This window comes from Cnephaeus nilssonii, assembly GCF_951640355.1.
Source record: "Cnephaeus nilssonii genome assembly, chromosome: 13".
NCBI classification, from domain to species: Eukaryota; Metazoa; Chordata; class Mammalia; order Chiroptera; family Vespertilionidae; genus Cnephaeus; species Cnephaeus nilssonii.
In genome coordinates, this window is record NC_137084.1 from 27,224,608 (window position 1) to 27,245,687 (window position 21,080).

The 21,080-nt window shown below is 40.8% G+C and overlaps 1 protein-coding gene across 2 annotated transcripts in view; it reads right to left on the minus strand.

Annotated features, from left to right (window-relative positions):
• Nucleotides 1–18,369, minus strand: part of ANO5 (anoctamin 5) — a 63,319-nt gene extending 44,950 nt beyond the window's left edge. The window contains exons 1-3 of one of the 2 annotated variants that reach the window (XM_079787414.1): nt 18,202–18,369; nt 11,434–11,480; nt 4,945–4,992 (exon numbers count right to left, since the gene is read on the minus strand). In XM_079787414.1, coding sequence (XP_079643540.1) covers nt 4,945–4,992; nt 11,434–11,480; nt 18,202–18,241 — 135 coding nt within the window. In that variant the 5' untranslated portion in view covers nt 18,242–18,369. The remainder of the gene's footprint in view (nt 1–4,944; nt 4,993–11,433; nt 11,481–18,201) is intronic. The other variant, XM_079787415.1, reaches the window with a different exon arrangement.
• Nucleotides 18,370–21,080: the final 2,711 nt, after the last annotated feature.

A 21,080-nucleotide genomic window follows, 5' to 3' on the forward strand; every position in this document is an offset into this window, starting at 1 on the left:
AGGAAGCAGGTAGCTTGCGGCTGGCTTCACTACAAGTAAAGTCTCATGCAAATCTCCTTTCAACATCAATTTCTTAGGTGAGCCAAAACCAATCCTTTGTTTAAATTTGTGTTATTGTTTCTCTCAGTATAATAATCAAACTTTCAAATATAACTTTCACATGCTGTATAGTTCATTAGTGCCTTCCCTTTCAAAACCGCAAGGACACTAGAGAGCTTTAGAGAGAAGGAACTTCATATTTGACTAATTCTCTTTAGAGTCTATATGTAATACTTGGAATAGCCCCATATAATACTTAGAATGATGCAACCAGATAAGGCAGTGGATGTCAGTGATCTGTCTAACTCTGTGATGCAAAATTATAACATAGACAACTTTCTTGTATCTAACCTGTGAATGAAGAACTAGATTTTTAAAATTTTCATAACTGGTGTTTGTATCAGTTTGTGAGTTTATTTTAGGGTGTTCTATGCTGTTTTTCAGTCAAGTCAGGCCACACAATCCTCTCATATAAAGAAATGAGTGTAGATCAGTCATGTACAAATAAGATAAAAATTTCAGGTATGATCTGTGTTTCATGAACAGAGTAACTGCATTTTATCTATATGAATACATAGTTGATGTGTCTGCAAAATAAGTAGTTTCCAATGCATAGAAGGAAATGAGTGGAAAAATGGGTTAACAGAAATATTTAGGGAGTCTAAACATTAAATATCAAAATATAGTAACTCAAATGTTATGTCTAAGTTCTCTATGCCCCAAAAGAATTACATAATCATCTCCCTTTTCTGAAAAGAAAGTAAAAAAAAAACCTGAGAAAACTCAAACTGTTATACACTGACTATAAATCACTGAAAAAGTAAAAGTAAACAAAATAAACCATTTGAACTCTTTTGTAAATCATAGTATTAACATGAAATTCACTGAAACTCGTGGAAGCTAACTGGGCCAAAAGAATTAATTAGAATAAATATAATCAAAACAAAAAAAAGAAGGGAAAAACAATAATCATTTTGCTCTAAATCTGTGACAGCTATTTTGCATGGTATTTTATAAAAGTAAACAACATATATTTAAAGGTGCTCTTACTATTTGAAAAGCTAAATCTAGGTCCATGGAGAGTTCTGGTAACAGAAAATGTGCACATAGAAATCAGTAAAAATCACAGAGTATTTAGCTATTAAAAAATAAACAAGTAGCTACAAAAATAATGACTCCAATTATTTTCCTGAGGGTTCAGTCAAAATGGGTATATACACTGAGTGGCCAGATTATTCTGATATCTGAACGCATAATAATCTGGCCACTCAGAGTGTGTGTGTGTGTGTGTGTGTGTGTGTGTGTGTATGTGTGTGTGTGTGTGTATTAGTGTATTAGAGGCCTGGTGCATGAATTTGTGCATGGGGGGGGAGGTCCGGCCAGCCTGGCCAGGGGGAGGGGACATAGGCGGTTGGCCGGCCTACCTGCTGGTCAAACTCCTGGTCAAGGGGACAATTTGCATATTAGCCTTTTATTATATAGGATATACACTGAGTGGACAGATTATTATGCATTCAGAGATCATAATAATCTGGCCACTCTGTGTATACTTCCCTTCTATTGAAAGCCAAAGGCTACATGGGAAAATCCAAACTTCTGTCATTATGTTGTGCCCTGACTATAAACTGTAAACATTTTTAAATTAAGGAAAAATCACTTGTAGCCTTGTAAATCACCATGAGGTATTTGTCAGCACTGTTAACAAAAACTAGTTGAAGCCACTGGGGCAGAAAAACCTAATAATTTTTTTATATATAACCAGATACTATTAAAACCCATCATTGTTTTGTTTTGCCCAAGACATGACATTAAGATATTTTGCAGTGTGTGTACGAGTTTGTGTTTATATTTGATTTGCTCTTAGAAATGCCTATATATAACGAGCCTTTTATAAATCTGGGACATTTTCTTTAAATTAGGTAATTATTCTGAAGTTCAGAGACTTGGATTCCTGAATGGGGTTCTGAAATAGTATGTAAATTATATGTATGCACCGTGTGTATAGGCATATATATATGATACACATACACATTTTTAGGAAGAGGTTCCATAGCTTTAATCAGATAAAAAAATTTAATAGTCACCATTCTAAAACTTCAATTGTCCGGGGAAGAGTCATCAGTAACAAAGACCCCCACCCCAAAATCAATCCAATTCTTTGGGATAAAAATGACTTAGACTATCACTGCAGCTATCCAAGCATAAGCAGCAGCATTCAGCACTGCTTTTACCATAAGACGTCGCCTCAGGAACAAATTGTATCTCTTTGCAGGCTGTGAAGCAATCAACAGAGGGTTAACAAATCCTGCCCAGGATTAAAGAAAATATTTCAAACATCATAAACATCATAGAGGGACCTGGAGAGTATTAGGTTAAGTGAAATAAGCTAGTCAGAGTAAGACAAGTACCACATGATTTCACTTATATATGGAATCTAATGAACAAATTAAAGAAACAAAATTGAAATAGACTAATAGATACAGAGACCAGACTGACAGCTAGCTGTCAGAGGGGAAGAGGCTAGGTCCTAGCCGCTAGGAGGGCGCTCTCTCTCTCTCTCTCTTTTTCCCTTCCTTCCTCTCTTTCTCCCTCCCTCCCTTCCTCTCTCCAAAACCAATTAAAAAATTATTATATAGGATATCTTTATTTTTAAAAAAGAAATTGATATTTGAAACCTATATAATCTTTTTATTAAATAAATCTTTATTGTTCAGATTATTACAATTATTCCTCTTTTTCCCCCCATAGCTCCCTTCCACCTGGTTCCCACCCCACCCTCTGCTCTTACCCCCCGCCACTGTCCTCATCCATAGGTGTACGATTTTTGTCCAGTCTCTTCCTGCACCCCCACACCCCTTTCCCCACGAGAATTGTCAGTCCACTCCCTTTCTATGCCCCTGATACTATTATATTCACCAGTTTATTCTGTTGATCAGATTTTTTTATTCATTTGATTTTTAGATTCACTTGTTGATAGATATGTATTTGTTGTTCATAATTTTTATCTTTACCTTTTTCTTCTTCTTCCTCTTCTTAAAGAATACCTTTCAGCATTTCATATAATACTGGTTTAGCGGTGATGAACTCCTTTAGCTTTTTCTTATCTGTGAAGCTCTTTATCTGACCTTCAATTCTGAATGATAGCTTTTCTGGGTAAAGTAGTCTTGGTTGTAGGTTCTTGCTACTCATCACTTTGAATATTTCTTGCCACTCCCGTCTGGCCTGCATTGTTTCTGTTGAGAAATCAGCTGACAGTCATATGGGTGCTCCCTTGTAGGTAATTAACTGTTTTTCTCTTGCTGCTTTTAATATTCTCTCTTTGTCTTTTGCTCTTGGCATTTTAATTATGATGTGTCTTGGTGTGGTCCTCTTTGGATTCCTTTTGTTTGGGGTTCTCTGCGCTTCCTAGACTTGTAAGACTATTTCTTTCACCAGGTGGGGGAATTTTTCTGTCATTATATCTTCAAATAGGTTTTCAGTATCTTGCTCTCTCTCTTCTGGCACTCCCATAATTCTGATGTTGGTACGCTTGAAGTTGTCCCCAAGGCTCCTTACACTATATTCATATTTTTGGATTCTTTTTTCTTTTTTCTTTTCTGGTTGAGTGTTTTTTCCTTCTTTGTATTTCAAATCTTTGACTTGATTCTTGCGATCCTCTAGTCTGCTGTTAGATCTCTGTATATTATTTTTTATTTCAGTCAGTGTATGTTTAATTTCTAGTTGGTCCTTTTTCATATCCTTGAGGGTCTCGCTAAATTTATCGGCCTTTTCTAGAAAATTATTGAAAAAAATTATAAGCGTGGTTTTGAACTCTATATCCAGTCATTTACTTTCCTCCATTTCTTTCACTTGTGATCTGTTTCTTTGTCTCCGCATTTTGGCTGCTTCCCTGAGTTGATAGAGTGGCCTTGTGTGGTTGGTGTCCTATAGGGCCCAGTGGCTCAGCCTCCCCAGTTACCTGAGGTGGACACTCTTGGTGCACCCCTTTGTGGGCTGTGTGCACAGTCTTGTTTTAGTTAAGCCTTGATTGTTGTTGGTATCACTGGGAGGAATTGACCTCCAGGCCAATGGGCTGTGAGGATCAGCTGTATCTACGCTGGGAGAACTTCTGTGCTGGAGACACCCTTATGAGACAAGACTTGCAAAAAGCCTCTGCGCTCAGCTTGGATGGGGCGGTGTCTCAGGGCAAAGCGGACAGCATTGGTTTCCTATCAGCTCTGCCCTAATAGGCCCCTGTGTCTCCGTGTCTCGTGGTAATCACTGCAAGCATCTCTGAGAGAAAGCCACCCTCGAGTTCTGCCCGCTGCCAGACAGTCCAGTTTCTCCCAGAATGAGTCTCGCCCAGAACTGGAGTTCAGCGCAGTCAGGAGCTTTTGTCTCCCACCCGCTTGAGAAAGCCAGCTGCACACTCAGTTGCCAGTCCTGTCCACGTGTGTGTCTCAGTACCTCTGCCTCCTGCAGCTCCTCTGAGTCTCAGTGTGCTTTCCTCTTTCCTTCTAGTTGGAGAATTTCCACTCAGCCAGCCTTCCTGTGGTTCTGGATGATGTCCATTTTGTCTTTTAGTTGTAGTTTTGTAGTTGTTGTGCGAGGCAGCAGTTTAGGTGTTTACCTATGCCGCCATCTTGATTTCTCCCCTGAAACCTATATAATCTTATAACCAATGTCACCACAATAAATTTAGAGAGGAAGGAAGAGGGATAGAGTTAGAAACATCAATCAGCTGCCTCCTGCACACCCCCCTACTGGGGATGTACCTGCAACCAAGGTACATGCTCTTGTCTGAAATCAAACCTGGGACCCTTCAGTCCACAGGCTGATGCTCTATCCCCTGAGCCAAACTAGTCAGGGCTTACCCCAATAAATTTAATAAAAAAAAGAGAAAGTATAGTACTGATCATTGCTTACCAATCCTGCTTCACTGAGGAGAAAGCTGGTCTCTCTGCTGCTCCCGCTCTGCAATTAGCACCATAAGGAAGATACAATGCTGTTAATAATGATGCAAGTGGGAGCATATAATGTTCAGCAACAAAAGCTCTAGCTTCTTTCTGTAGAAATACTAAACCTGCAATTCAGGGGAGCTCTGAAACTAAATGCAAAACTGTGTCTATATATGTGTATACATGTGCATGTGTATTCATGCAAGTGTGGGTGTATATATGTGTGTGTGTGAAGAGAGAGAGAGCTTGAGAGGGAATGAGAATTTTGGAGGTACCTTTATCAAATCATAGAAAAAAACAACACCTGAGACACAAGAAATGGTTAAGAACCACTATATTATAGAGAATTAGGATCTCCATTCTTTTAATGATGCTGAATTCTCAACAGGACCAAAACAAAGGGCAGAATCAATGGATTATTTTAGGCCTTTGAAACATTTGATGACATTACTGAAACAGTGGGAAGACTGAACCTAAGTAAATAAATACTCAAAATCCTATTTCACTGATATGTGATTCTATCTGCCTGTGGACCTTGGATGAATTCCATTAACTCAGCAGCATTGTTTTGGCTACAACCCTCAAATGTTACTCTGTTGCATTTTCACTTTTATTCAGTTCAATGTTTTGTTTTGTGTTTTCCTTGAGACTTTCTTTGACCCATGAATTGTTTAGAAGTATGCTGTTTAGCTTCTAATTATTGGAGATGTTCCTGTTATCATTCTGATTAATTTGATTCTATTGTGGTCAAAAAACACTCTATGATAATTATTTTAAATTTGTTGAGGTTTATCTTGGTATATGCTCCATAAGTACTTGAAATGAATGTGTATTCTCTTGCTGTCAAATGCAGTAGTCCATAAATGACAATTATATCCTGTTGCTTGATATATTAAGTCAGTGGTCGGCAAACTGCGGTTTGCCGCTCTGTTGACTAATGACTTTGCCGATCACTGTATTAAGTTAATCTATATCTTTGCTGGTTTTCTCTTTAGTTGTGTCATCTATTGTTGAGAAAGGAGTGAAGTGTCCAGTTGTAATTATAGACTTGTGTATTACTGCTTTCCATCCTATTATTTTGCTTCATATATTATGATGCTACTAGAAGCCCGGTGCACGAAATTCGTGCACGGCAGGGGGTTGTCCCTCAGCCCAGCCTGTACCCTCTCCAATCTGGGACTCCTGGAGGGATGTCCGACTGCCCGTTTAGGCCCGATCCTGGTGGGATCGGGCAGTCGGACATCCCTCTCACAATCCAGGACTGCTGGCTCCCAACTGCTTGCCTGCCTGCCTTCCTGATTGCCCCTAACCGCTTCTGCCTGCCAGCCTGATCACCCCCTAACCACTCTGCTGCCAGCCTGGTTGATGCTTTACTGCTCCCCTGCCAGCCTGTTTGCCCCCAACTTCCCTCCTCTGCCAGCCTGGTCACCCCTAACTGCCCTCTCCTGCAGGGTTGATCACCTCCAACTGCCCTCCCTTGCAAGCCTGGTCCCTCTCAACTGCCCTCCCTTGCAGGCCTGGTCCCTCACAACTGCCATCCCTTGCAGGCCGGGTGCCTCCCAACTGCCCTCCCCTGCTGGCCATCTTGTAGTGGCCATCTTGTGTCCACATGGGGGCAGGATCTTTGACCACATGGGGGCAGCTATATTGTGTGTTGCAGTGATGATCAATCTGTATATTACTCTTTTATTAAATAGGATAGAGTCCTGGTGCACCGGTGGGGGCCAGCTGGTTTGCCCGGAAGGGTGTCACAGATAAGGGTGAGGGTTCCCTTGGGGTGTGGGGCGGCCTGAGCGAGGGGCCTGTGGTGGTTTGCAGGCCGGCCACGCCCCCTGGCAACGCAAGGGGAGGCCCTGGTATCTGGAATTTATTTTCCTTCTACAATTGAAACTTTGTAGCCTGGAGCGGAGCCAAGCCTGGGGCTCTGGCAGCCATTTCTGTGGCAGTTAATTCACCTTCTACAATTGAAACTTTGTAGCCTTAAGCGGGTGAGCCCGGCCAGGGTGTGCGGAAAGCTTTGCTTCCCCTGTTGCCGCCAGCAACCCTGGCCTGCTCTCTCAAGCTCCATTCTGCCACCATTTGTTTGAATTTGTTTACCTTCTATAATTGAAACTTTGTAGCTTGAGTGGAGGCTTAGGCCTGCAACGGCTATGGAAAGCTTGGCTTCCTCTGTTACCTAGGAAACCTTGTTCTCTGTGGCTGTAGCCATCTTGGATTGGGGTTAATTTGCATACTCGCCCTGATTGGCTGGTGGGCGTGGCTTGCCTGGTGGGCATGGCTTATGTAGCGGAGTGATGGTTAATTTGCATATTACCATTTTATTAGAGAGGATTACTTGGTACATATAATTTTCCTGTATCTTAATGTTGGATAGACACTTCTAATGATTCTATAATGTCCTGCTATTTCCATGGTACTTTTCTTTGCTACAAAGTATACTTTATATATTAATTTAGCACTCTTGCTTTCTATTAATGTTTGTATATATTTTCAACCATAATGTTTTTAATCCTTTAACTTTCATGTTTTTAATGCCCTTTGCAAATCTGTCTTTCAATTATTGTGTTTAGACTATTTACATTTAATATAATTGATTACGAATTAATTCTGCCATCTTATTTTTTGTTTTGTTTTCTGTTTGTTCTTTGTTATATTTCTCTTTTATTTTGCATGACTTCCGATCGGTTATTGGAACTTTCTTAGTAATTCCATTTTGATTTATCTAAGCAGTTTTTGAGTGTATCACTTTATGTGTAGTTTTTTAAGTGGTGGGTTTTGACATTACATTATATATACATTGCTTATCACAACCCACAATATGTATATTTTATCTATCAATGAAGTATATAACCCTCATGTCCATTTATATTCCTGAACCCCTTTAGTATTATCTTAACTATTTCTCTGTATACATTGATAACACCAGAAATTGTTAAATATTTTTACTTCAATTGTCAAGCATATTTTTGAAAACTCAGAGGAGAAAGTCTATTGCATTTAGTCATATTTATACTCTTCCTGCTTTTTTTCTCTCCTTTCCCATGTCATAATATTCATGTTATCATTTATTTCTGTTAAAGAACTTACTTTGGCCAATCTTTTAGGGTAGATGTGTTGGTAAAAGTTTTCATTAGTATTCCTTCTTTTGAGAATGTCTTGATTTACTGTTGATACCAAAGGGTACTTTCATTGGTTATATAATTCTGGATTTGGCACTTTTTTGACCACTTAAAACAATTGTAGCACTTCCTTGGGTTTCTGATGAGAAAGCTACTGTAATTTTAATTACTTTCCCCCTATAGTTAAGGTGTTTTTTCTCACTGCTTTCAATAATTTTTTTTTTTATATTTAGTTTTCTGAACCAGTTTTAGTTCAATTGATGTGACTTTCTTTGAGTTTATCCTGTTTGTAGTTCCTTCAGCTTCTTGAATCGGTAGGTTTATGTATTTTGACAAATTGAGCTATTTCCAGCTATCCTGGCGTTTCAGTAACACAAATACAAGATCTTTTGGTATAGTCCCATAGGTGCCCGAGGCTCTGTTCATTTTATTCAATTTTTTCCTCTCTTCTGTTTAGCTTGGGTAATTTCTATTCTATCTCTAAATTCAGTGATTCTTTCTTCTATCCATTCCACCTTCTGTTGAGTTTTTTCTAATTTCAGTTATCTATTTTTCAATTCCAAAATTTCCCATAGGTTCTTCTTTAAACTTCTGTTATATTTTTGCTGAGACTTTCTACTTTTTTATGTTTGAAGTATGTTCACAATTGCTCACTGAAGCACTTGGATGATAGTTGCTTTAAAATCCATCCTAATCAGATAAGTTCTAATATCTGTGTCACCGCAACATTGGTATCTATTGCTTGTCTCTTCTCATTTAAGTTGATGTTCTTCTGGTTCTTGGTATTCTATGTGGTTTTTCTACAGAAATCTAAACTTGTAGGGTGTTGTGGTATAAGATTATATATTTTATTTAAATCTCCTGCTTTACTAAAACTGAAGACTTACTACCAAGTCTTCTCTGACACCACATTGATGGGGTAAGTGGAGTGATGCCTTACAACCTGGTGGGGGTAAAATTCTAGGTTTCCTTCTCAGCCTCTGTGGATATGAGGGGTTGGTGGAATGGTGGAAGGGTTTCTCATTACTACTGGGTAGGGGTGGAAGTTCAAGCTTACCCTTAGGCCTTCACTGATCCCAACCTGTCTGGAAAGATGCCTCCTTACTGCTCCCTAGATGGCTTCCACTGTCACCATGGCAGGGGGTGGTGTGGGGATGGCTTCTCTCCTAGACAGTAATGGTGAAACTCATGGCTTTCCACCAGGCTATCTCTGACAACAACCCAGCACAAATGAATTGAGCACCTTGTTACTAGTGTTGAGAGTGAAAGTCCAGGCTGCCCATCGTCTCCACTGATTCCATGCAGATGAGTATGTGGGAGACACATTTTCATAGTACCTGCCTTTTCCATTGATAAACCCTAAAACTGTCTTTTCTGATGCTGAATATATTGTAAATCAGCTAAAGTATGAATATTTCAAATCAGACTATCCTGACTATGCCAACAAGTCAATAGTTCAATTTCAGCAACACTAAAAACAAAAACCCCATAAACTATGGCATATGATATTACTAAAAAGCTATAGTTGAATTTTTCTGAGTTTGACAAACTAATTGTAAAGGTTCAGTCTTATAAAATAAATCTTTCATCAGAATGCTCTAAAGAAATGGAAACTTGAATTTTTCATGTTATTTTCTAGATAATTGTCTTCACTTACTCAATAAAATGTTCTCAATGTCACATTTTATCACTTTAGTTGTGGAGACTATTTTATGACAGTAGTTTACATGATAATAAATATATTGTCATTTTGTTCATATTGGCATAATAATAATATACTCCTCACAGATTTGTACGTATTTCTCAAGTTAACTTCAGTTACAGTTTACATTCTTTGCTTCTGTGTTTATCTTTCATATTCATATATACTCTAGACTTAAATTTCTATAACAGAAAAATAATTTTTGTCATATTTATGCTGTTCCTTATCCCTTTGCAAATTTCAAGAGCAATGGATATTGCTTACTTGCCTTTAACCTCAGATAGGACTTTAGTTCAAAAAATTTTGCTAACATTTTTAAGGCGGTTTTCAAGCTTTAATGGCAATAAGAATCACCTGGGTGCTTTTTAAAACTCATGACTTCTTAACCTTACCCTGAAGCAGGGTTCCTCAAACTACGGCCCACAGGCCACATGCGGCCCGCCGAGGACATTTATCTGGTCCGCCGGGTGTTTTTGCCGCAGCTGCCTGTCCTGCTTAGCAGCCGACATAGCAGTGTGCATAGGAATTTGTTCATAGTTTTTTTTTTTTAAACTATAGTCCGGCCCTCCAACGGTCTGAGGGACAGTGAACTGGCCCCTGTTTAAAAAGTTTGAGGACCCCTGCCCTGAAGAGTCCTGATTAGTAATCTGAGGTTGGGCCCAAAGGTTTGCATTTTGAGGGCGTTTTTCATATAATTCTTACTTAGGTGGTCTACAAGTTATATTGTAAAAATTAATGAACTATATGATTTCCATAGTCTCTTCAGTTTTCATATCCTGTTTATGTCAGCATTTTGGTCATTGAACTTTTAAAGGAATTGCAGAACTTCTGGGAATCTTTAGTCAACCAGTTTATCCTGTTAACTAGCACACAACCAACCTACTCTGATAGACTTTCTTTCCCAGGGTGGGAATTTCAGTCATTCCTAAAAAGCTATTTTTAAAAAAATACTTTTGTTGTTGTCTTGTTGGTCATCCTTAACCCAATTCAAGGACACGTACCAGAAAGACTATTTTGTCTGAAGTACCTTCAGAATGTTTACATTCTGTATACGAGAAATCCTAATTGTTAGTATCTTATATTCTGTATACAAGAAATCCTACTTATTAGTTTATATAAATAAAATAAGGCTTTTGGTTGGGAAAATTCTGTATTTTTACAAGTAGTATTTAATTTTATTATTTATTATTTTATTTAATATGTTTACTTAACTCAGGTTGAATTACTGGAACCTTGGCATAGTCATCAATAAACACTATTCACATACTAATAATTGTAACATAAAAAGCTTTCACATATTATACCTGCATTATACTCTATCAAAATGTTAAGCCAAGTTCTATTATCTAGCATATCAAGTCTTAGCATTCTGGGTTTATTTCACAGGGATCCTGAAAACAAATCCAAGCTTGTGTTTGTTCCTTTATAACATCTAGAAAGACCCAATATTAAATCTGCATGAAACATAGTATTTGCTTTACTTAATAAAAAATGACCAGGTTAGAGGACAAAATAGAAAGAATGTAGTATGAGTAAATATCTGAAGGACAAAGACCTAAGGTATTCATATAAAGTACATTTCTAACCTAGTCTTGATTTTTCATTCTTATAGGCTGCTAGTATATATTTAACTTACCTCACTCATTTCTAAAACAAAGCTTGTGTCCCTATTGAGTCTTCTTTCTAAATTAAATAAGAAAGGAAAAAAAAACATGTTAAATGGCCAATTGATCAGAATATGTTAAGAGTTTGCATATAGAGAAAACAAGAATTCAAAAATCAAACAAAAAGTTCAAAGAAAAAAATACTGAAATAAAATGCCCCTAATATTCCTGGAGCTAAATTGTTCAAAACAGCCTCCAAAACAAATCAGTGCCCAAAACTGTATATAATCTAGGAGAAAAACACCAAATGCCGATATGTAGGATATAATGGCACCTACCAAGAAATAAACTTAACTCTGATAAATGCAGTTATTAAATACGTAGGCACAAAACTGCTGAGAGGAAAATATCCTATAGGGGTGTCCATTGCTATCTCTTAGTTCTCACCATGTGAGATTTAATATTCTATCAGCATGTTTTCCTGGAGTGGACCCAAGTTGGTTGCAAATAAGCAACTTGAGAATACAACATAAGCCCGGCCACCATGGCTCACTGGTTGAGAGTCGACCTATGAAAGATGTCATGTTTCAATTCATGGTCAGGGCACATGCCTGGGTTGCAGGCTTGAACCCCAGTGTGGGGCGTGCAGTAGACAGCAGGTCAAGGATTCTCTGTCATCACTAATGTATCACAATGAAACTGTTTACACTGAATAAAGTTTCCTTCTTCACTGGGGATTCCTGTTGATGGTACCAAGGACCATCAGTTGACACCAGGTATTTTAAAATTCTGTTTTTTTAGAAGAGAAAGTTTTTCAAGCACCTCCTTCCTCTGGTTATTTTTGCTGTATTTAACATAAATAAAAAATATTTTCAAACTGTTATTGGAACTTGATGCAATATGTTTATTTGAGAATGTAGAAAAGAGACGATATTTTTCCTCCAGGTTATCTCCTATCCCTACTAGTTCTCTCTTATGCTTTGCTTTCACCTTTTAGCTTGCTGCTTTCTTTCCCTAGAACTAACAACTACTTTCAACTAGGCTAACTCTTGCTAATTTTTCACATGATATCAGTTTTGATATCTTCCTTTCAGGCCTTGCCAGAAACCTCCTCATCTGTCCCCTGGATTAGCCTCCTACCTGCTCCCATACCACCTGAATGTAGCCCTCTCTGGCACCTAGCCCAATTACTCTTTCCTCCACACCACTGAAAGCTACCTGAGAGCCAGATGGAACACAAAGATTAAAGAGGAAAGGTGTGTTACCTCAGATTATAGGCTCCCTCTTACACATAGTACTCACACACACACAAAATCAGATATTCACACATGCCACACACTAACCCACAGATTTCACACTAACCCACAGATTATAGAATGTAAATACTATGCATAATCACCAAACCCCTGTCAAAACAGAAGCCTATCTGAAGTCAGGATTTGAACCCAACAACTCTCAATCAGCTTTTTTTTAAATCAGCTTTTTGTTATTCTTCCAACTGCCTCTAAAATGAATGGAAATGACTATGTTCTTTCTAATGTGCTAGAAACCAGAGACCTAAAGGGCTTATATCATTGTGAAGAATCATAAAATATGAGCTAAAAGTAGTCAGCCCAAAGACTGAGCTCTAAGTTGTTGCTGAAAGCACATTACTAAGAATACACACTCCAGCAAACCCAGAGCCCAAAAATAGCCCCTGCATTTACCAAATGATCTTCTCAGTTTACACTCCTTCCAGCTGCATTAAATAAAAATACACTTGATCCACGCAGGGATTAAAGGCACTGACACCCACCACCCATAGTCAAAAGACTTTTTATAACTTTTAACTCTTCAAAAATTTAACTACTAATAACTACTAATAGCCTACTGCTGATAGGAAGCCTGTCACAGTTGATTAACACATATTTTGTACTAGAGGCTTGTTGCACGAGGAGAGGGGGGTGCCCCCTCAGCTCAGCCTGCACCCTCTTGCAGTCTGGGAGCCCTGGGGGGATGTCCAACTGACGGCTTAGGCCCGCTCCCTGTGGGCAGCGGGCCTAAGCTGGCAGTTTGACATCCTTAGTGCTGCCGTGGAGGCATGAGAGGCTCCCACCACCGCCACTGCACTTGCCAGCCATCAGCCTGGTTTCTGGCTGAGCTGTGCTCCCCCTGTGGGAGCACACTGACCACCAGGAAACAGCTCCTGCATTGAACATCTGCCCCCTAGTGGTCAGTGAATGTCATAGTGACTAGTCATTCTGCTGTCGATAGATTTGCATATTAGCCTTTTATTATATAGGGTTAAGATAACAAAAAGAAAACATTAGGAAAATCATAAGAAAAATACATTGGCAATATTTATTGAAATATATCCACTCATAAGTGAACCCACACAGTTTAAACCCATGTTGTTCAAGGATCAACTGTATATGCAATTAAATATTCATATTAACAAATGATAGATGGTTTGGTTAAATACAATGTTTAACATGGTTGTAAAGATGCAAGCAATTCTACATTCAACTTTAAAACTGTCTTTTCCACCACACCCACATGGCTCAGTGGTTGAGCATCCACCTATGAACCAGGAAGTCATGGCTCCATTCCAGGTCAGGGCACATGCCCAGGTTACAGGCTTGATCCCCAGCGTGGGGCGTGCAGGAGACAGCCAATCTATGATTCACTCTCATCATCGATCTCTCTCTCTCTCTCTCTCTCTCTCTCTCTCTCTCTCTCTTTCTCTCCCCCCACTCCCACTTCCCTCCTCTCTGAAATCAATAAAAATATATTTAAAAAAATAAACCAACAAACAAGTGTTAGCAAGGATGTGAAAAAAAGTGAACCCTCATGAATTGTTGGAAGAAATGTAGATTGGTGTAGCCACTATGGAAAACAATATGGAGGTTCCTCAAACATTTAAAAATGGAACACCTTATGACCCAGGATTCTACTTCTGGGTATATATCAAAAACAAAAACACTTATTTGAAAGAATGTATGCACCATTATGTTTATTGCAGCACTATCTATGATAGCCACAATACAGAAGCAACCAAAGTGCCTATCAAGAGACGAGTGGGTAAAAAAGTTGGTACATATATACAATGGAATATTACTCAGCCACAATAAAGAATGAAATCTTGCCATTTGCGAAAACATGAATGGACTTAGAGGGTATTTTGCTAAGTGAATAAATCAGACAAAGACAACTATCATATGACTCACTTACGTGTGGAATCTAAAGAACAAACTAAATGAACATTGCCTAAACCGGTTTGGCTCAATGGATAGAGCGTCGGCCTTCAGACTCAAGGGTCCCAGGTTCGATTCCGGTCAAGGGCATGTACCTTGGTTGCGGGCACATCCCCAGTAGGGGGTGTGCAAGAGGCAGCTGATCGATGTTTCTCTCTCATCGATGTTTCTAACTCTCTATCCCTCTCTCTTCCTCTCTGTAAAAAATCAATAAAATATATTAAAAAAAAAAAAAACAAAGAACAAACTAAATGAACAAACAAAACAGAAGACTCACAGATACAGAGAACAAACTTATGGTTGCCAGAAGCAAGGGAGGTTAGGGGACTGAGTGAAAAAGGCGAAGGGATTGAGAAGTATAGATTGGTGGTTACAAAATGGTCATGGGGATATAAAGAAAATATAGTCAATAATCTTGTAATAACTATGTATGGTGCCAAGTGGATATTGAAACTATCAAGGGGGAACACTTTGTAAAATATATGATTGTCTAACCACTAATCTATAAACCTAAAACTAATACAAAATAATATTGAATGTAAACTGTAATTAAATTTTTTAAAAATACATCCTCACTGCAATGCACTTTTCATACAACCCTAGTAATAACAGAGGTCTTAATAATGGGAAGTAAAGCCAACCCAGCAAGATAATTAACATATTGAAAAACATTTAGAAAATAAGTGTCATCTGAGTGGCCTGGACCTCACCAATCCACATTACCCTCCTGTACTTGGATTCTGGATCTATAAATAAAACAGGCAACAGGAATTTGGGCAGGTGCAGTCATCAGAATCAACCATCAAGTGTATATGGTATTCCATATCAATATCCTCTTCTATCTCCACCCAAATTGGAGGCAAAGCTTCAATTACAATGAGAGGAAATATAAATTACAAAGGCCTTTGCCAAAAAAAAAAAAAAAAAAAAAAAAAAAAAAAAAAAAAAAGAAAGAAAAAAGAAAAGAAAAGAAAAGAAAAGAAAAGAAAAGAAAGAAAAGAAAAGAAAAGAAAAGAAAAAAGGAAAACTGAAATTCTTTTTGGAAAAGTTCTAAAACCTTCCTGGGACAGACTCAAGCTGCACCATGACATTCCAGTAAGCAAAGCTATCCTGAGGCTAAAGTAGATCACACTTCTAATATCTGAAAGAGAATAATGGCCAATCTCTGCAATGCCATATTGATTTTTAAATATAGGTAGTTATATACTCACATTTTTTCCTCCATTCCTTCAATGAAGGACACATTGTTGTACTTTCTCATAGATTACTTCAGAAGGACTGATTATAAGGAATTACTGAATGCTTCAAGTTAAAAAATATCTATTAAGACCTTTGAATTACTGGAATTACAACAAAAAGTAATTCTCAGCAAAGGAGAAAACCATTCAATAAATATAGGGACCTCTAATTTATTGATTATTTTATACATTTAAAAAACAAATATACTGGTAGGTAGGGACCCCCAATTTTATACATTCAAAATCATTTGATATCTTTTGCATTACTGAACACCAATCATTTTTACTAACAAATAAATATTGCATCATTTAGCAAAGCCATTAGTCAAAGCTAAAAGTTTTCCATTGTTTTATTTCCCTCTATCCTTAAATTATTTTTGACTTAAAAAGGGGGTAGTTGCTTCACACAGAATTAGAGAAAATATTTGCAAATCATATATACAGAATATGTAAAGAACTTTTACAATGCAATAATAAAATGACAAATAACTAAATTTTAAAATGGCAAACAATTTGAACAGACATTTCTCCAAAGAAGATATCTGAGTGGCTAGTAAGCACTGGAAAAGATATTTGACACATTAATCACTGAAAAAAAAATTCAAATCAAAACCACATTGAGATACCACTCGACACACACTAGAATGGTGATAGCTAAGATAGATAATAAAAATGTTAATGAGTACCAGTATGTGGAACAATTAGAACTCTTATACATTGCTAGTGGGATTATGAAATGATGCAGACACTTGGAATAGTTTTGCAGTTTCTCAAAATTTTCACTATAGAGCTACTACATGATCCACAGCAATCCCACTCCTAGGTATATAACCGAAAAAATAAAAACAATGTCATACAAAAATTTGTACATAAACATTCATAATAGCATTATTCATGATAGCAAAAAATAAAAATAAAAGTGAAAACTACCTAAATGTTCACCAACTGATGAATGAATAAAATGTGGAATATTATTTGGCAAAAAAAAGGAATAATGCACTGATATAGGTTACAACATGGGTGAACTTCAAAATCATTAAGATAAGAAAAAGAAACCCGTTACAAGCAGCCACATATCATATGAGTCTGTTTACATGATCACACTTCATGTGATTCGTGCAAGAGTAGGCCTTCCTTCCCCTGGCTGCCGGCACCGGCTTCCCTCTGGCACCCGGACCCGGGCTTTCCTTGCAGTCCCGGCTTCATCCAGAATCGTGGGAAAGGACATACAGTCTAATTAGCATATCATACTTTTATTGTTATTGTTTGCTATATACATTTATAGTAAATAAATGAGTGGCTGCCCATAGGCTGGGAGTACAGAATGAGAGGAAGGGGGTTGATGGGGAGTGACTACTAAGAGGATTCCACTTGAGGTGATGAAAATGTTCTAAAATTAGATTATGGTGATGCTTGCACCACTCTGTAAATATACCAAAAACCATGGAACTGTACGCTTTCAATGGATGACGCTTAGAGTGTATAAATTGTATCAATAAAACTGTTAAGAAAGCGGAGGAGGAAGAAGCAATAATACATTGCATTTCGTGGTGCCTGTGAAGACTAACTAGTAAGACTGCATAGTTCTCCTATTACTTCAAAGGATTGTGTCCCTGTTTAGATCTAACACTAAACAAGACCAGAAAACAGACTGTTATCCAGGGAACTTAGCGTCATTGGAGATAGTCCCAAGAAAACAGGTGACTTTTTAGAAAAAGGTGTGTACCAAGGTAAAACAGACCCACAGAGTATGGTTCTGTGCAAAGGCCTTAGCAAACAATGGGCAAATATTTCTCCACTGCAGGTTCAATGAAAGCTGGTGGTACAGCGGTGTTCTAAGTGCCTGCCGAAGCATCTCCACCCTTTAGGGCCTGCCTATCCCATAATTAACCAGAACCTCAAAGCTCCAGCAGCAATCGGCGAATAGAGGCGAAAGCACCCACCCAAGGGTCCGGGGTCACACACCCTACGCAATGGCTCCCTGGAGGAGACTCTGTTCTTCTGGTGGCCGGGGCACCTAAGCTCACACGCCCAGCGCGTTCACCTCGCCTCCCAGCATTTTCCCCGGGCTCCTTGGGCGCACACAGAGGTGCAAAAGGGAAGGTGCTCTTGGAAGCACAGGGGGCCGCGGGAACTAGGTCGGGGCTTGCAGGAGCAGCGGAGAAAGCCGTGGGGCGCCGCCCACCCACCCAGGGCAGGGTCTCGCAGCCCCCGTCTGGCACAGGGCACACGCCCCTGGGTGAACGTCCCTGGGCTCCAGGCAGCAGGGCCGCCCACGTCCCCCGGGGGAGCCCGACCCTCCTCCCGCGGCCCCTCGGCCCGTTCCTACCTTCCTCCTTCACCATTTCCAGGACCTCCGGGTCGCCCATCTTCGCCAGCTCGTTAATGATACTGAAGGAGGTGTCGGAGGGAGGACGGCCCGCCTTCGAGGAGTGGATACTGAACTTGAGCTTGGGCCGCCGGAACAGCTGCTCCGCAGAGTCGCCCGTCAGGTCCTTCCTCCGGGGGGTCGGGCTATCCCAGAGCGTCAGCGACCCCCCCGGGGACTCCACCGGCCCCGCGATCTCCTGGCGCTTGGCCTTCTTCTCCAGGGGGTGCCTCCACTCGTCCTCCGGGAGGCTGTCGTGCTTGTGCTTCTCCACCCGCTCCCGGTAGCGCCCCTCGGCGCCCTCCCAGTACTTCTCCCGGAACGTGAGGTCTTCCTGGTCTCCCAGCTCCGCCGCCTCGCTCTCGAGCCTCCCCCGGTCCTCTCCGCTCCGGCTCTGGCGCAGCCGGCCGGGACCCTCCCGGCCCCCCGCGACCTCCAGCCCCGCCGCCGCCCCTCCCTCCGGCGCCGCCATCTCCCCGCCCCCCGGCCGCGCCGGCCGGGCGCCCGCCCCCTCCTCTCCGCCGGGACCGTCCGAGTCTCTCGGCCCCGGCTCCGCCGCCTCCCCGGGGCCAGTCGCTTCCCCTCCCTCACGGGGGCCCGCCGCCCCCCTCCCGCCATCGGGGCCCGCCGCCCCCCTCCCGCCATCGGGGCCCACCGCCCCTCGGCCCCCCAGCTCCGCTCTCAACAGGCTTTGCTCGTCCCATCCCACCGGGCGGGTCCACGTCCAGGACTCCCGGCTCCCCGGCGCGGCCGCCTCCCCACCCTCCTCCTCCTCCTCCTCGGTTCCCCGCCGACCCGCCGGCTGCTCCCTCCGCCTTTGGCCCCGCTCCTCTGCCATCGGCCCAGCCCTCCCCGCCTTCAGCCGCGGCACTCGCGGGGGAGCCCCCTCCCAGTTGGGGAATTATTTTTTGTCGGGTGAGAAAAAGACCCCCTTTCTTAAGGGGACCCTTCCCCTTAAGGCCAGCGCGCCAAGATTCTTGCAGCCCCCTCCAGCCTGCCCCGCGCTCAGGCATGAACTTGGCTTCTTAGCAGGGCAAGTTTCCCGGACCTGCAACCAGATCTCTGGTCTAATAAGGTTGGGGGGAATGTCATACCTTTTTTTTTTTTTTTTTCCCCTGAGTTCGAATTCAGCCTCTGCTCCTAAAAATTGGGTGGCATTGGCCAAGTTTCTATAAGCTGCCCTATCCTAAAATGAGAAGGAAAACAGTACCCACCTCCTAGGGATGTTGTGAGGAGTGGTGTGGAGTGCACTGGTATAACCGGTGAAAAATGTAGCCGCTATCAAAACTAGGCCTTGTTACTTTGAGCCCTGCCCCACCTCAAAGGGTCTCAGTGCCTTGAGCACTTCAGCTTCCCAACAGGGTGAATGGTCCTCTGAATTCCTTCTATGTTGTTGAAACCATAAAGCTGCCAGCTCCCCAATAATTAGGAGATATGAAGAATTACTGTCTAACAGGTGAAAAAGACATGAGCGATGATGAACTAGGGTGAAGTGGAGATATGAGATGGAGGGCTTTGAGAGTATGGAGGATTGCTTGACTTTGAGTTTGGGGCAGGGGTGGAATGATTTAAGAATAAGGAGATGACCAAAGAAGACTTGGCCTCCCTTCCTTCCTTCCTTCCTTCCTTCCTTCCTTCCTTCCTTCCTTCCTTCCTTAACGCTATTCTATTCCTCTCTCCCCTTTCTATGGACTTTTTAGAACTAAGAATTACCATTGGAAAAAGGCCTACAGAAAAGTGTTTTGGTGAAGGTCATGGTTAACTGTAGAACTGGAAATCATATTTTTGTTTTTCTCTCTATCTTTCTATCTATGCTCTTAAACCTCTAAGAATATATCAGTTCTGGTCACGTAATTTGAGACAAGCAATCCCTTACTTGATACATTCTGGAATTGTGTTTGAAAGGTGAGTCAGTCAATGGTCTTACATGTAATTACAATAAATCCCTAGTTATGATGCAAAGTGTTTGGTTTTACCTCTTGATTACTAATCATTGTTTGATTCTAATAACATGTTTACAACATGATTTGTTTCACGGTATTCCTGTATCTGTTTTATGTTCTTCCTGCATGTTTCATGTTCTTCCACTAGGCCAGTGATGGGCAACCTTTTGAGCTTGGTGTGTCAAACTTCGCCAAAAAACTGAGCATAACTCGGGTAGTGTGTCACATTGAGGAAATAACATTATTTCACAAATGTTTCATCCTCAGCGGCCGCGTGTCATCAGAAATGGCTACGCGTGTCAGTGCTGACACGCGTGTCATAGGTTCGCACAACTGCACTAGGCACTGTGCATATTGTGATTCAACAAATGAGTGCAATCTTTGCTTTATATAGATTAAATAAAAGTATTTATTTAATTGTTTTTCTATTATTTTTCTATCCTATATAATAAAGAGGTAATGTTGCAGAAGACCAAAGAAAAACCAAGCAACGCCTTAAAAAAGAGGAAGGACACTGTTTAATACACCGGCGGACTCAGGGAACAGCCTTCCAAATCTGAGTGAAGGAACATGCATTGGGCTTTCCTTTACATCTCCCCGTGGTCTTTGTCCCGCAAATATGGATTATGCTTCCGGTCCTTTTCACGGGCCTTGCAAGAAGGCCCCCAGGTGTTGGGGGTCTCCAGGCCATATCTGATGGTCTGGCCTGGCGCCAGCGTTAATAACCCTCCCTCCGGGGCAGTGCACTGTTCTCAGAGACAGGTTCTGCAAGACCAGTATCTGGGAAGGAGGTAGTGACTTAATTATAGGTTATCAGGAACATACACTGAGCTTGCTGGCATGGATTCAGATCACTAGCCCCAAATATAAGGGTTACATTGGAATTAGCCCATTTTA